Here is a 16,844-nt window from a genome sequence, read left to right as displayed (position 1 = left end):
GTGGGAGGAGCAGGGACAGACCTTTAGAGGCCTCAATACTGGCACGATGTCCCCAGTGTCCCCCAGCACGTGAGGGGCATTTGCGAGAGCCTTAGCTCTTAGGGGATGGGGTGCTCCTCCGAGGTCATCTTTCAGTGTGCGGTTTTCTTCCTGCCGGATCAGGAGCTGCTCGAGACAAGGAATCTTTGCCTTTTTCTGCTGTGTCTCCCCTCCGCCCTGGTGGGATGAGGGGGCAGGGACTGGCATTTGAATGTCCATCTCCCATGGCAGACCCTTGTCCCTGTGGACTCCTGGAGGCCATCTCCTCCACCTGCCTGCACTCAGGTGCAGGGCCCTCTTTCCAAAACAGGTGTGTTTGCAGAGGCTCCTACCATGGACAGTGACCCGGGCGCTGCAGGACGCCTGCCCCAAGGGGTTCTCCGCCAGGCAGGTGTAGGTGCCGTGGTCCTCCGGCAGGGCGTCCTGGACGTGGAGCTCAGCCACGCCAGCCTCACAGGTGGAGTGCGCATACTGGATGGGCTGCTCTGTGGAGGAAGCACAGGACGGCTCAGGCCAGGCAGCACGGGGACGGGGCGGAGCCCTGTCCTCAGCAGGCTGCTCTGGTAGTGACTCTGATGCTCACCATCATTGCTCGGACACACTGAGACCTAATGAGGAGTCAGCCACCCCCGCAAACCCCTCCCCCCCCCCCCCCCCCCCCCGATCACAGCCACCTGGGCAGAGGCTTGTGGGTGGAGAAAGAGGCAGGTGCTAGGGAGATGGAGGAGAGGAGTAACTGTGAGGGTGGAGGAGCGAGACTGCGGCTGGAAGGACTGAGGGAGAGGTTCTGGAGACATTTAGAATGCGGGAAGGAAAGGGGCACAGTTCTGTGCATTCTGTTTACATAAATAGTCCCCCAGTCCACATCCTGGACTTCACAGACTTCGAAGCCTGGAAAGAATCTCACAGGGTCATCTGGCCCACAGCCCAGCCTCGGGCAGAGCAGACCAGCCAGACTCCCTTTAGAAGTCTCCAGAAACAAGGATTCCATGGCCATTGCAGAGAGTTCCCAGAACTCTCAACCTGGTGCTGCAATTAGGTGCATGTCTTCCATGGGACAAGGTGCATTTTAGGGTTCACAAGAAAGATAAACACGGGGAAGTGGAAACAACACTGGCCCCTTCTTCCCAGAGACCCTGCCAGAGAGGCCCTCTATAAAATCCTGCATGGGGGGAGAAACGCAGGCTAGGAACTCAGTGGTTCCCTTAATGCTATATGTTCCCGGGCCCTTATCATCCCAGGATGTGAGCTTTCATTGCAGGAGGAAGAAACCTCATCGCTGAGGACTGTGGCCTTAGAGCAGGAATGTGTCCGTTCACCACATAGGAAGCAAATGTCAGCTTCTTCCCTCGTCAGGCCGCACTTCATACAGCTGGGGGCGAGCGGTGGGGGAGGGAGGGAGTATGGAGAGAAGTGTTCTCCCCGCAATGCAATGTTTTCTTCTGCACATAACAACACTCACGTCTCCGTGACAGTCTGGCAGAGGCGGCCAAGCACGCACAGGACCTGAGGGAGGAGGTTCGGCCTGCCCTGCTGCCCTGCACCGAATCGGGACTGGAACGGCAGGGGCCAGGGGCCTGCTACTGAGAGGGTGGACCACTGCTCTTGGTTTTTATTTTTTGTGACAATCACACCCTAAGACCTCTCTTCCTTGAGAATACCAGTACATCCCATGACTGCCCTGCCTCTGCTGTCAAGCATGCTGACCAGATGTGTGAGAGCTCTCCTTTTACTGGCACAACTCATCTTGTCCCCACCAGATGGGATGGGATGGTGGCCCCAGAAAAGAGGCACTCAGATCTGGAGACACAACTCTCCCAGCTCCACGAAGGTTAAGACCAGAGACAGTGGCCACGGGGACCCAACTTGAGTACAATTGCCCTCTAGTGGTCAGAGTGTGGAAATGCCAAGATTCACCAGGAATAAGGAGGTGGGGTTGCCTTTCAGTCGTGTGTAGACCAGGTCAGCAAACCACGACTCAGGGGACAACTCTGACCTGAAGCCTGTTTTTGTACAGCCTGAGAGCTAAGAACAGTTTTTACAGATTTTAAAGGGTTGAACAATCAAAGGAGAACTGTTCCATGATTTGAAAATTGTACGAAATTCACATTTCAGTGTCCATCAGTAAAGCTTTACTGCAACGCGGCACACTCGTTCATTTGCATATTGTGTCTGGCTGCTTCTGTGCCAGGACAGCAGCGCTGAGCAGCTTGACGGAGACAACACTATCTGGCCCTTCACAGAAGCACGTCCTTGCGCCTCTGGCTGGGACGCGGAGGCAGATGGAAGGGAAGCTCTCTCACTCAGATCCATCGCTAGTCCTTACGCCCATGCTCCGTCCCAGCCACAAGGAGGCTGCCTCCTTGCAGTTAGTCACGAACCCAGCAGGGGCTATGTTCTCAGCGAGGGTGGCGGGCGGGGAGAGCCCAGTGCTCACTTAGCGATCCCAGTCGACGACACACAGGAAAACTCCATGGCGCCTTTGCTCACCGACGAGAGAGAATTTCCATCAAAGCCTAACAGACTATACTATACCAACGAGGAAGGTTCCCAAGCAACATACACGTCAGTGGTGCACAAACAGCTGGAGACTGTTTGGTGCATAGGTGATGGGTGCCCTTCTACCTTAAGGAGCCTATCCCTGTGTTAGGCCAACTGCGGCTCACGAGCCACATGCGGCTCTTTGGCCCCTTGAGTGTGGCTCTTCCACAAAATATCACGCACGTACAGTGCGATTGAAACTTCGTGGCCCATGCACAGAAGTCGGTATTTTGTGGAAGAGCCACACTCAAGGGGCCAAAGAGCCGCATGTGGCTCGCGAGCCGCAGTTTGCCGGCCACTGGCCTATCCCGTCAGCCCTGAGAGTTGGCTGAGACCCTGAACCTCTGTTCCAGCCCACCTCCTCACGGGTGATGCCAGAGAGGTAAGGGTGGGGGGGGTGTCCCGGTCACCCAACCACTCGATGGCGGAGAAGGACGCGTGCCCTTGTCTCCTGACTCTGGGCAGCTGCTCCTTCCTTCCCCCTGCTGATCCCCAAAGCAGACCTTGCTCAATTTCATCAATTTTATGGGCTGTTCTCAGTTCTAAAATTAGAGTTCTTCCAGACTTTTGGGATTTAAAGGCCTTTTTAAAAAGAGGAGGGTGATAATATATGAAATTTTTTTCAAAGGACATTACTTGGCAAAAAAAAAAAAAAGCTTGCTACCCTGGCCGGGTAGCTCGGTGGGTTAGAGCCTCGTCCTGATATACCAAGGTTGTGGGTTCCCTTTCTGGTCAGGGCACATATAAGAAGCAACCAATGAATGCACAAATAAGTGGAACAAGTCGATATTTCTCTCTCTGTCTTGTTCTCTCTCTCTCTCTCTCCCTTCCACACTCAAAATCATTAAATACATTTTTTAAAAGTTGGCATGTCTCCATAGGACTATACCATTAAAAAAATTACTGGTCTGTGGACCCCAACACCACCTGCCACTAAATCAAAGACAAGGTCCTTTGAGTAACTTCTGGTGTGGTTCATTAATTTGGTGTATTTGTTCTTTTATTGACTCCACAAATATTTATTGAGGGCCTATTATGAGTCTGGCCACATAAAAAGAAACTAAATGGCTTGTGCACCTATGTCCCAGGCACTTCGTTAACTGTTTTATATAAAGGATGTAATTTAATTTCACGGCCGCCACCCTGGAAGGTAAGTGGCATTATTTCCGTCTTGCAGGCGAGGAGCTCAAAGCTCAGAGGGAGTAGTAACCTGCCCAGTATCCCCAGCCAGGCAGGGGCAGGTCCCATTCGCTCCCTGTACCTGTGCTTCCTTCTGATGCATATGTGGTTCAGAGTGATAAGAGTGGAAGCCAAGAGAGAACGCAGGCAGGACCAAGGGGGCCCGAGGGCTAGGGCAGGGCACTGAGGCAGGGGGGCTCACCATTTAGCAGCCAAGTGATTCGGGGCACTGGGGTCCCCTGCACCGAGCACTGGAGCACAAAGTCCTGGCCCTCGACGACGGTGCAGTCCTTCAGGACGCTGGAGAAGGAGGGGGCCGCCTCCATCAAGGCCGGTCCTGTGCGGGCAGAGAGCAGACAGGCCATCTCAGACCCCAGCTGGCCCATTCTGGCGACTGACGGCAGTCACTCCAAGCCTCACAGGTGGACACCTCACTGCCCTGGGCGCCCAGGGCTTCCTCAGAGCCTCACACGGAAGCGGGCACACCTCTGGGGTACAGGCCTGGAGCCTGCGGCGGAACAGTACCTGGCAGGGCTTTCCACCATCACAAAGCACCATGTGTGGGGGTGCTCAGGACCTGGGCCTGCCTCCTCCCAGGGGACTTGGACACTCCTGCCTGGTCTGACTCTGACATCTCCTCCTTCTGCCTTTCTGGTCCTACTCCACTGCCCAGTGTCTCTAAGCTTCTTTACATCCATCGGTGACTGCACAGTCTTGTGACTATCGTTTTACATGGCCAGGTCACTCGTGAGAACATTTCGATTTTAAGTTAGAATAATTACTTTTTCCAGTTCCAGGACTGAATCAGATGACAGGCACATATGCGCCCCAGTGTTCCACCCCACGCCAATGGCCCAGGGCCGCTGGGGGTGGGGCCTGTGCCTTACGAAGCTTCCGCATGATGCTGACCTTGCGGACCACCCAGCTAGACTTCCCAGAAGTCTGTACATTGGTGAACTGGGGAGCATTTTGTAGTCTGAGGACCTTAATTAAGAGCAATAGGGATAGATAATCTCTTGTACAACGACTAGGACACGCTGCAGAAATGTCGAGGTGGCTGACGGCTGAGAAAAGGTAACTGGACTAGATGATTAAAAACATTTCCTCTGTGCTTTTCAATAGACGCTATTCAGTACAGTGATGAGAGGCAAGCCATGTGACTATACTGCAAGGGTTTAAGGGCCAAACCCAAGAGTTGAGGGCTTACTATATGCCAGGTACTTTTCCAGACGTGACTGTGACAAGGCCATGCGTTTTCTGTCTTAGCTTACTTTACAGACGAAGCTAATAATTTCCCATAGCCAAGCCCAATGGTGAAGCAAGGCTCTCGGCTACATCCACACTTCCCCCGCTAGACCAGAGCTCCCCTGAGGGGAGAGCAGCCAGGAGTCAGTCATGGGGCATCTGAAAGGGACTGGCCCCGAGGGAGGGATGGATGGATGGCTACCTCAAGGGGGTGTGGGGAGGCACCACCTCTACTTCTTTCCTGCCGGTGTCCAATTCTCTCCCTAGAAAAACGCCTTTGTGAGCCACTGAAAGTATGGGCTTTCATATCCGACCAACGTGGGTTAGGAACCTTTTACAAAGTGTGTGACCTTGGACAAGTCACTTAACCTCACTACAGCTCAGTACTGGGTGTGACTGCAATTGGCTTGTAACACAGCTGGGCTAACTAAATGGAGCAATGCAAGTAGAGCATTAGCACACATGCCGGCACACTGAGCAGGCTTTTCTGGTGGAGTGTTCGCTGTTACAATCACAGAAGCTGTGATAGCCTGGGGAGGCACAGAGCAGGAGTTGGCCGAAGGTGCCTGCCCCTGTCTTGACTTTTCCAAACAAGTCTGAGCCACCAGGTGTTTACTTAGACACGTCCTTCCTTAAAAGACACCACAGACGCATGTGTCTTCTCAAGGATGCTTACCCTGCTGAGAGTACTTAATAGCTAATTTTAGTTCAACCTGTTGTTAAAATAAAAGCCTAAGGAGGCAGGCGAACAGGGCTGCTTGGCTGCTACAGCCAAGCAGCCTCTTAGCCTCTCTTTTACAGAAACGTATGTCAGAGTAATTCATGCATCGTGGCTCAGGGTCTGCCGGTCCGTCCCGGCAATAGAGACTCTCTCTAGGTGGCAGCAAGTTTAAGGAAGAGGGAGCAGAGAGAGAAAGTTGTAGCTAAAGAGGCAGTGGAGCAGAAGGAAGAGTTTTCCTTCCCCTCCAGCACAGGGAAGAGCAGATCATGCCCACGGGGGAAGAAGGGCCTCTGGGTAAAGGGAGAAGGAGAGAGAATGGCGGGAGAGGGATGTTATTGGTTTCAGTCTTTATGGAGAAGGGAAAGAGTGGAAAGAGAAGTCTCCCCAAGGGAAACAGACAGCTCTCTGCTGTGATAGGAAAAAAGAGAAAGAGGAGGAAATTTTACAGAAAGATAGATGGGCACAAGCATTATCACAGTTTTGTTATACAAGAGTGAACACATGGGAGCAATCTAAATACTCAACAATAAGACTATGCCTAAATTGGGTACATTATTCTGTGAAACATGATGTGGCCATCAAAATTGTGTTTTCAAATATTAAATAAAGAAGCTCATGTAACATGAGCAAATTAGAATACAGCACAACGTCGATGTTGTTTTAAAAACATTAAAATATCATATATTTGAGTCATAGGATCATGTATTGTTTAAATTCCCCACAATGAACACCCATTACTTTTATAAGCAGATATTACAATAAACAGAAGAGATGTGGGATCCCACATCAGCTCATGTTACTTTAGACGCGTATATTTAGGGGACGTTCAGCTCCCTGTGGTTAGAGAAGTGAGTGCTGGCGCTACCCAGGCAGCTGAGGAGCCCAAGAAAGGGAGCTCTGGCCGGGCGGGTGTGGGCCGGGGAAGTTTATTCTGAGGTGATGTTGATGAACTCGAGGTCAGGGTCACTGTCCTGAGCAGTGACTTTGGCCTTGGCATGTATGTGGGGACAATATCTGCGGGGTTGGACGCCCTGGGTGGGGACTGTGGGAGATGACCTTGTTCAGGATATGAAGTCCCCCTTCCCCCCCACCCCCGCTCCCCCTCGCCCTGCTCCCCACCCAGAACCCAGGGAGACCCGGAGGAATGTACTCACTTTTCACCAGGAGGGTCCAGTCACAGGACACCTGGCCTCGGATGTTGGAGGCTATGCAGCTGTAGCGCCCGTTGTCCCTGGCCCGGGCTCTCAGCAGGCAGAGGTAATGGGACCCACCATCTTCGTAGATCTCAACAGTGCCTTCTCGTCTCCTCACGGGGACACCTTCCAGGAACCAGGCCACTTGGGGCTTTGGGATCCCTGAAACTGCAGGGCCAGGTGAAGGTCGTGAGGTCCCCTGAGAGCACCCTGTACTGGGGGGTGGGAGGCTAAACCCAGGAAAGAGCTCTGACTGGTGTGTAGCTGCCTCCTGCTTGAGTCCACTTTCTTACACCTCGACCCTCCACGTCACAGAAGTGAACAACCCAGGACAGGGGCAGGGTCCTAGTGGGGAGGGTACAGGGTGACAGCTAGGTCTCCAGGTGAGCCAAAGCCAGCAGGAGGGAGGAGAGGACGGCCTGTGGCTGGTGTTTGATGGTGATGATCAGTTTCCCCTCCAGGGTGGTGAGAATTAGGGCACAAGGCTGATGCTCTACCCAACAACGAGCAAGGGCACTGCTGGGTATTTCTCGAACACTAGACTGAGTCCTTCCTGAGGGGCGGCCCCTGCAAAGTGGCTTCCAGGGTGGCTGGTGCCCAAGGGGGTGGGTGGTGCCAGAGGCTCGGACACAGTGCTGAAGGAGGGAGTGGCCACCCAGGGCTACACTGTGGGGCCAGTGACCTCAGCTCTACTCACCCTCACACCTGAACTTGACTATTTGACCTTCACGGACTTCCTGGCTTTGGGGCTTGCTGTCGAATGTGGGGAATGTTGAGTCCCTCCGGCTCTCCGTGGAGATTTTCCTGGAAGCGACCTTGTTCACAACGTCCTGGGTTCCCAGGACAGACTGCCTGGTGGGGAGCGTGGCTGCAGGGGGAGCGGCTGGCCTCGCCCTCGCCTCTCCGGTAGGCAGGAGAGTGCCTGGGTCCGGTGCCCTGGGCTCCGGCTGGACCCTGGTGGCCTGCAGGGTGATGGTGCTGGAGGTCTTCTGCAGGATGGGGGTCCTCAGGGCCTTCCTGGGTGAGTCTCCAGGCAGTTCCAGCTTGGGCTCCCTCAGGGGCGGAGGCTGGCTGTCTGGGGCCCAGGACGGGGGGCCGCCTCTCTGGGCGCTGGAGCAGTTCTTACTTTCAGCTGCAGCTCCCAGGCTGTCCAGTTTGGGCCCCGGTGTGACTCCATTGGCCACTTCCTTCCTGATATCTGAACTGGCTGCCTTTGTCCCCCTCAACGCTGACCTGCGGGTGGTGGCCGGGAGGAGGACAGCGGGGAAGGAGGAGAAACAGAATGATCATCTGGTTACTCACAAGCATTACTCATCACAAGCACAGATTCCAGGGATCACAGAAGCCCATGGATTAAGAGAAAGTGAGAGCAAAAGTGTGCTCTGCAGTGTTCTCAGGTTCCCAAGCTAGAGAACGAGCAGCCGTTCTCGACCCTTCCCTGGCCCTCGTCCCCAGTCCAGAGCCTGATCTTCCCGCGTTTATTAAATCTGCCTTATTTCTCTTCTCCACAATAACCAGCCAGTTTCAGCCACACCCCCACTTCCCCGTCCATGCGGACCCCTCTGTTCCATGTTCCACGGAGCAGGCGAGTCAATCTAAACACATGCATCATGCCATTTCAAACTTAAAGATTTCCTAACAGCTTTTCTATGACGTGAAGAGCAAACCTGAGCTTCCCGAGACGGCCGACCAGGGCGTCTCTGTGAGCAGGGGCTCCTGCTGCCCCTTGAACCTCACAAGACAGCGTCGGGCGTTGCCTACAGTGACCCCGTGCCCCCTCTCACCTCACAGCCCGCACACCTGCCCTCTGCCTGAGCTTTTCCTCACCAGCTAACCTCACTCTTCACAGACCTGGGCTCAAACATCACACCTTCCTTCACGAAAGGCTTCTCTGGCCCTCGAGCCTACACGCGCTCTTCTCTGTTACTCTCCTCAGACTCATCATCATCTGCGCTTACGCATTAGTGCGCTCTGTTCAAGCCCTTCTCAGCACCAGGTATCTGCTCGCCCCAGCACCCAGGCCGCTGCGCCTGCACGCCGGGAGGGCGCCCCTGAGAAAGAGGAGCTGGATGGGCAGCGGGGTCTGGCCCAGCACGTGGAAGGCTGTGCCCTTCCTGATGACGCCACTGAAAAGGACTCTGAGCAGACGCTGAGAAAGACAGTGGCACTGAGTCCAGAGTCTCAGTACTGATGGCAAGGCTGATATAGAACCTGACACATGTTCAATAGGAGAACGAAAGGAAACACCAAAATAAAACAACACCCCCACACGGTTCTCCTCCCCCCACACCCAAAATAAAACAACACCCCCACACAGTTCTCCCTCCCTCTCCACCCAAAATGAAACAACACCCCCAAAACAGTTCTCCCTCCCCCATGACTCAGAAATTCAGGGCATTTCTAGATGGAAACATAATAATCACAAAACCTACACATACCTATTGGCATTGTCCAAACCTGGAAAAAGGGAGAGGGTAGGAACACTGTTAGTGGGATATTTTATACACCAAGAGGAGAAAGGAATAAGACAGCAACGTCTTCCATTACAGTTGTCATCCCCTAAGCTCTCACCTCCCCCTCACCCACGGTTCCACTTCCCTCTCTCCTTCGGCTTCCCTGGTCCTGAACGTGTTGGGTTAATCTGACAAGCCCCTCTGAGCTCTGAGGACTGTCAGTGCTTCCCCTGCTGCCGGCTGTCTCGGTGGCCGGGCCGTCACACCCTGCAGCAGGGCACCTGTCCTGCTCTCTAGCCACAGATGGAACCAGAGCCAATAGAGGGACAAACAAAAATAAACACATGCTGAACATTTCAAACCCAAACAGTTTAATTTACACGTGGCCCTCAAAAACAACACCACCCAGATCATCATTTTTTTAAATACATACCTGCTACAAAAGGCTAAGGAAAAGTGTGTTTTATTTAGTTCCTCAAAAAATATATTTTTTTCCTGCCACATTATTTTTTTTATATTTTATCATGGAACATTTCAAAACATACAATAGTAGAGAGAAGGATGCAATAAACCCTGAACTCCATCACCCAGATGAAGGAAATATCAATATTTTGCCAGTCTTATCTATTCCTTTGCTTTGTTTCCTGGAGCCTTTTCTGGGAGTGTTTTAAAACAAATCCCAGATGACATAGGATTTTGTCATCAAGCACTTCAGAAGGGAGCAGGTCTCTAATTCAATGTCACAGCAAGTAAAGGAAGAGTGACTAAGACTCTACTCTCCATGCCTCACAGCAGGTCCTGCCCCTGCAGTGGGCTGCGGGGTTGGATCCTGTGGTCGGGCCAGATGATGCAGACGGAACAGAAAATAGCAGCATGGACCGTACACGGTACAACTCAGGATGGTTCCAAGAAACTTGTTTCAGTTAAATATGTGTATATTCAGAGGCATGTCCTGAGTTGCAATGCGGAACACATTTCTTTCTGTGGGTTGTGATAAATGCTTAGGCCAAAAATGGTAACGGGAGTGAGGAGGAATAGTTTCTGGGAAAGGGAGGAAATGTGGGAGAAAAACATCACAGCAGAAAGGGTGAGAAAGGAGGAGGAGAGGCGGAGGCTGTTTTCCTCCTTGATCCCCAGACCCCACCTTGCTCAAGGTTCCTGCTCCACACGCACCGACGTTCCTAGGCTGGACTTGATGGAACCAAGGGCGATATAAGAAGGAGACATATTCAAAGATACTTCAAAGGAAGAACTGACAGGGACAGATGATTACAGCAAGAGGAGGCAGGGGTGAAAGGTGAGGCTGGAATGTCCGGTCTGGGGGAGAAGGAAAAGGGGATCATGGGGGAGACAGAGTTAAGTTGATTTGAAGGACAGAGTGAAGCATGGATGGTAAGTTAAACTTTAGGCAGGTTACATTTGGGGTGATGGCGTTAGCCATGTCCGCTCTTCCGATGGGCAGTTAGAGACATAAAAAGGAGCCTGAACAAGAGAAGATGAAGACACGGGTGAGGGGCGGAGGGTGGCCGTGTCTGTGCTGCCCTCCTACTTCCTCCCTCAGGTTCAAGACCCTGCCTCTGGGGACACCTGGGCATGTGAATAGGACACGTGTAACACAGAGATGCATAATGGACACGCGAGGAGGGTACAGACGCCAGGAGGGACTGTGTGCACCAGCCTCCTGGCCCTACCTTGGATGGAGAGCTCGGCAGACATGGAGGCCTTCCCGGACCCGTTCACCACCAGGCAGGTGTACACTCCCACGTCGTCTTGGCTCACCTCCTGGATCTCCAGGACCTGCATCCCATTCTTCTCAGACATAGACACTCGGGCACTGGGCTGCAGGGGAGCATCTCCCTGTGGTGGGAGAGGGTGGCTTGGTCAGAAAACCTGCTCCCCTGATGGCTCTGTCCTCCTACCTCCAGCCAATCCGCGTGGGACAGACCCTGGGCCTGGGCAGGAGAGCCCTCTGTCTGGGCTCTGTCAACATGCTTAGAAAACAGGCTTTAAAAAGACAGTTTTCAATTACAGTTGGCATACACTATCGTGTTAGTTTTAGGTGCACAACACAGTGACTAGACATTTACATGCCTTACGAAATGATCAGCTGGGTAAGTCTAGAATCCACTCGACAGCACACGTAGTTATTGCAGCGTTAATGACTATATTCCCCTCGCTGTGCAAGAGGGGTCGTTGAACAGCCCAGCTGCCCTGACCCCAGGTCTGTGTATGCAGCATGGTGCTGGGTTGAGCTTAGAGCAGACGTATGGAGCCTGTTTCAAAGGAGCCCCAGTTTTCAGTGGAAAATCCTATATTCCCCCTTTTAGTTCTCCTTTGCCCCCTTGTCCCTTTTATTCTTTCCTCAGAGTCAGTTCAGGAGAATCAGGAAATAGGTAAAACGTGTCCCATCACTCATTTTAATCCAGGGGTTCCACCTGTGGAAAACCTGCTCTCCCCGCCTCGACCCCAAGTTTTCCCCACGGCTCCTCAGTGCCATTTAACATCCACTCGCCCCTCCACTTTCTCCTGCTGCCTCCTTATCCACCACCACCTCCTCCTCCACCACCTCTGCCTTCACGTCGCCCAGACCTCAAAGTTATAAAGCACTTCCACGTGGAGTATTTCAAGGCAGGTGGGAGAGCTCTGCCTCCCAGAAAAGGAGACCAGGGTCCTAAGAGACCAAATGACTTGCCGGTATAGATGCTTTGTGAACCAGGGAGCTGAGGGTTAAAACCAAGTCCCACGGCTTCAAATTCCACTCTGTGGAGATGGTCGGGTCTGTGTTGCACAGAAGTCTTACGCTGTTTTGTGTGTGTGTGGATTATAGGACATTGTGGACTGAGTAACAGAGGGAGAGTATGCAGCCAGGGGCAGGAACCAGCATGACTGTGAAACATACAGAGAAACCCCAAGAACTACCTATAGATGAAAAAGAAGGGGCTGATTAGAAAGACACCCCCATTGGTCCAAGGGCCTAACGCTAAACCTTCAGGATCCCCAGGTCTGGCCAGAGTTGGGGCAGACAAAACCTCACCTTGAGCCAGGTGACCTGTGGTTGGGGCCGGCCAGTGATCTTGCAGGAGAATCGCCCCATCTGTCCTTCTCTGACCACTGCACGGCCCAGCTTGGTAGCAAACTTTGGTGGGCACTCTCCCCAGATGCTAGGACGGGTCTCCACTGTGGGGGATGTGAATCTGTCCCGGGAAAGAAATCAGCAGAGAATCCAGCCTCAGACACTGCAGCAATTCACATCTCTTTTTCTCTGACGCCATCCAAGTCGCTTAAATTGGGGCCAGGGACCAGTAAAGGGCAGCCTGCTCATCTCTGTGCCTCAAACACACTTCTGATGCACCCCCTGTATCTCCAGGGAAAACCTGTGGCACCAAAGCCTGTTTCCTTTACCTCCTGGGCCTGCAGCTAGACTTCATTTACTAAACTCCCTTAAAGTTGGATACGCCTGAATTCTACTGAGTCTGACCAAACACCTGGGCTGTGGCCAACAGACTTCAAGCAGAAGTGCTGTATGCCATCTCTAGACTGGACCCATAAAACTTCCTGTGAGATTCGCCACACTCTCTTTTATCCACTCTTCTGGCTAGATGCACAGGGTCCAGCAGAGGCTCCAAGAACTAGGAAATGGTGGAGCTACAAAATGGAAAGAGCCTAGATCCCTGAAAAATAATAGGAAACTTCTTCACCTGTTTAAGAATATCTGAATTGACTGCTTGAGTAAGAAATAAACTTTCCCGCTCTAGCCGGTTTGGCTCAGTGGATAGAGCGTTGGCCTGTGGACTGAAGGGTCCTGGGTTGGATTCTGGTCAAGGGCATGTACCTCAATTGCAGGCTCCTCCCCGGCCCAGGGCCCGGGCAGGAGGCAACCAATTGATGTGTTTCTCTCACATAGATATTTCTCTCTGTCTTTCCCTCTCTCTTCCACACTCTAAAAAATATCAATGGAAAAATACCTTCGGGTGAGGGTTAAAAAAAAAAAACACCACCAAAAAACTTTCCCTTTGTTATTGTGATTAGGGGTCTTGTTTGTTACAGCTGCTACCATTACTTACCCTTACCAATATAATTTCACCTTCCATAAGAAGTGTCACATAGCCCTAGCCAGCTTGGCTCAGTGGATAGAGCATCGGCCTGTGGACTGAAGGGTCCCAGGTTCGATTCCGGCCAAGGGCACATGCCTGGGTTGCGGGTTCGTTCCCCAGTAGGGGGTGTGCAGGAGGCAGCCAATCAATGATTCTCTCTTATCATTGATGTTTCTATCCCTCTCTCCTTCTCCCTTCCTCTCTGCAATCAATAAAGAAATATATTTTTTAAAAAAAGAAGTGTCACATTGATTGCCTCTTTTAAGTCTGCTTACTTAAGTCTTTCAACTCTTGCCTTGGTTGTTTGACATCCCTGCAGACTCTAGGCCACAGAGCCCCCTTCCTTAGCGTTTAGCAGCATTTAGTCCAGGGGCCATCCACAGAGGCAGGTCAGGAGGCACTGTGTGAATGGCCCATCACATCCCAATAGGCTCCCACTTTAGTTATCATGACCCAGGATCCCCAAGAAGATGTGTTCCCTAGACCTGTTCTGTCAAGTCAGCAGGAAAAGCCAATCCAGCCCTTACCCTGGCTTGACCATCCCAGAACTTACCCCAAGGTTTTGGAAACAGGCTGATCGGGCCTCTTCACAAAGCCCCCTGCAAGTAGGAAACAGAGAAAGAGGCTTGAAGAGTCGGGTCTCAGCCACCCACTTGGAGCAAGGAGTCAGTCAACGAGAATGGATGGGACAACCAAGGACGCCGTTCACCCTGACTGAGCCCGTGTGGTCAGGCACTATGCTGGGCACTTTACATGCATCATCGCCTGACTTCCTGCAGTAATTTAAGGAGGCTGGTACTACATCATCCACCTAGTGTTTAAACAGACGAGAACAATGGGATTCAGAGAAGTCGTCCACTCAAGCCCCAGAGCCGGTCACAGTGCAGGACTGCACCTGGGCCTGCCTATTCATGAACATCAACACCTGCTGAGCTGTCTCTGCCGCTGAGGCTTCCTCTTTGGGGTTGGGGGGTTATCTGCGACCCACAGCTGGAGCTTCCACTTTGGGGGTTACCTATGGTGACCCACGGCCTCTCCAGGAAATGACTCAGTTGGAGGGAGAGGTCCTTGTATCTCTCTTACCACATCTATTCATGTTGGACACAATCAACACTCCATCTTTCTGCTTAAAGCCCAGCACATAGCCACACCCATCCTGCTGGGATGAAGCCGATGACTGGAGATGCGCTGCTGTGGAGCCAGCCGTTAACCAGCACACCCAGGAGCAGCTGGGGTCAGCTCCTTCTATCCAGCTGCTACTGCGGAAGGGACAACTCACAATGTGCCCACGCAATGACTACAAAGTGGTGGGTGTTTTTGAGGAATAGGAAGGGGAGGGCAGGGCATTTTGCGATGGTGACCAGCCTGGAAGTTGTTCTCTCTCTGCCAGAAGCTGGAATGTTTATGAAACCCCACCCGAGGCACACGTGGAAAGGGCAGGTGTCACTCCCTGATATGAGCAGGCAGCTGCCATGAGAGGTTGCAGGGCGTTGACTGGAAAAGGGGAGATTCCCTTACATGCCAGCACCCATCCCATCTACAAGGATGCACAGGAATGGGAGGTGAAGGTCATGGCTGTGTATTTCCCTCGGCTTAGCTGGCCTAAGGTTCCACCAGAACCCCAGCGAAAGAGGATTAACACACCAGCATCACATTTAAGCGTGGTTCCATGTGGAATGGCAATTGCAGCACCTGCATTCTGTTTAACATAACAATCTAGTGAGCTGTGTGTAGTTTTCATGCCATAGTGTGGTTTTGTTTTTGCCTTCAAGATTCAAAGAACTTCTAAGCTGATAGGGAGGACCCCACTGACAATTGCAGTCGGGGTGCTGGGGCCCCTCCATCACTGCTAGAGTCGGGAGTACCAGTCAGCCCTTTTAGAAAGGATGTGAGTGAATGAAACATGAGCTTTAAGTACTCTCTGCTCTTAGGCCAGCAACTTCCTTTCTGTGCCTCCAGTCAAGGGAAATGATGCTAAAAGTAGAAGAGCAAGTTTACACAGCTGTTCACTTCGATCTTGTTTGTAGTGAAAGTTGGAAACGATGTAAATGTCACACAGTAGGAAGACAATAAGTGGTTAAGTAAAATGTTAAGAACATATGAAACTAGAAGTATGTTAAAAGATCCTATCATTGGCTCCTCCACACTTCATCTGGGCCCCATCCGGACCACCATCTCGCCAAACCCATCAGGTAATCCTCTTCCCCAACTCACTTGGATATTCTGTAGCATGTGACATGAGGGGCCACTCCCTTTCAAAGCCCTTCTCCTTCACTTCCTGCTTCTCAGATTCTCCAGGCTCACCCTTCTTCGTCCATCTCCTCTCCCCGACCTTTGCAGCGGCTGAGTCCTGGGTCTTCCCCTCAGCACCCTAGGCTCTCCCTCAGGAGGCTGTGGACAGCTCCATGACTTTATCATTTTTAAAAAATCTTTATTGTTGCAAATACAGTGGGGCCTTGACTTACGAGTTTAATTCGTTCCAAGACCGAGCTCGTTAAGGAGCTCGTTAACTCAAATTACTCTATCAACTCAATGCAAAAAATCCGCCGAGAGACAGCTGGTATCTCAAAAAACTCGTTAGTCGGGACACTCGTAAGTCAAGGCCCCACTGTATTACATATGTCTCCTTTTACCCCCATTGACTTTCTCCAGCCCGCCTCCCCCCACTCCTTCAGGCCTTCACCACCCTATTGTCTGTGTCCATGGGTTATGCATATATGCATACAAGTTCTTTGGTTGATCTCTTCCCACCCACCCATCCTCCCCTGCCTTCCCTCTGAGATTCCACAGTCCGTTCCATGCTTCTGTCTCTGGGTCTATTTTGTTCATCAGTTTATTTTGTTCATTAGATTCCACATATGAGTGACTTCATGTGATACTTGTCTTTCTCTGAGTGGCTTATTTCCCTCAGCATAATACCTTCCAGGCCCCTCCATGCTGTCTCAGGCCAAGTGCCCACCAGTAGATGAGTGGATGAAAACGCTGTGGTACATTTACACCATGGAATACTATGCAGCAGCCCCATGACTTTAAATATCACTCAGAAGCTGATGACTCTCGAACCACATCCCACCCGTACTTCTTACTCATTCACCAGAGGTATCCAGAACAGTGCCCAGCACATGATAGATATTCAGATATTTGCTAAATTAATGAATTTTATGAAAAAGAGCAGCATATAAAATTTTCTGTTCAATATGATTATAATTACAAAAAATGAAATACCCAAACTTAGGAAAATGACCAGAAGAAAATGCATCAACTGTTATTGGGGTGGTGGGACCATGAATAATTTTATTCAGTTGTCTTGTTCTAGAATCTATAAATACAATGGTAAAGAAAAAACAAAAAAATCTAGTTATAAAAAAAAGAAAAAAAA

General features: G+C 51.6%; 1 protein-coding gene across 1 annotated transcript in view; it reads right to left on the bottom strand.

Moving 5' to 3' along the window:
* MYLK (myosin light chain kinase) overlaps positions 1-12,465 on the bottom strand; it is a gene marked incomplete at its 5' end in the record, with an annotated part of 113,526 nt that extends 101,061 nt beyond the window's left edge. The window contains 7 exons of the mRNA XM_081085427.1: positions 372-524; positions 3,962-4,096; positions 6,880-7,086; positions 7,616-8,151; positions 9,357-9,375; positions 11,063-11,228; positions 12,406-12,465. Of these exons, the coding sequence (XP_080941553.1) occupies positions 372-524; positions 3,962-4,096; positions 6,880-7,086; positions 7,616-8,151; positions 9,357-9,375; positions 11,063-11,228; positions 12,406-12,465 (1,276 nt within the window). The remainder of the gene's footprint in view (positions 1-371; positions 525-3,961; positions 4,097-6,879; positions 7,087-7,615; positions 8,152-9,356; positions 9,376-11,062; positions 11,229-12,405) is intronic.
* Positions 12,466-16,844: the final 4,379 nt, after the last annotated feature.

Source organism: Myotis nattereri (assembly GCF_964212035.1).
Source record: "Myotis nattereri genome assembly, chromosome: 3".
In the NCBI taxonomy this organism is placed as follows: domain Eukaryota; kingdom Metazoa; phylum Chordata; class Mammalia; order Chiroptera; family Vespertilionidae; genus Myotis; species Myotis nattereri.
The sequence above is the reverse complement of the archived record's forward strand: the minus strand, read 5'-3'. Positions and strand labels throughout refer to the sequence as shown.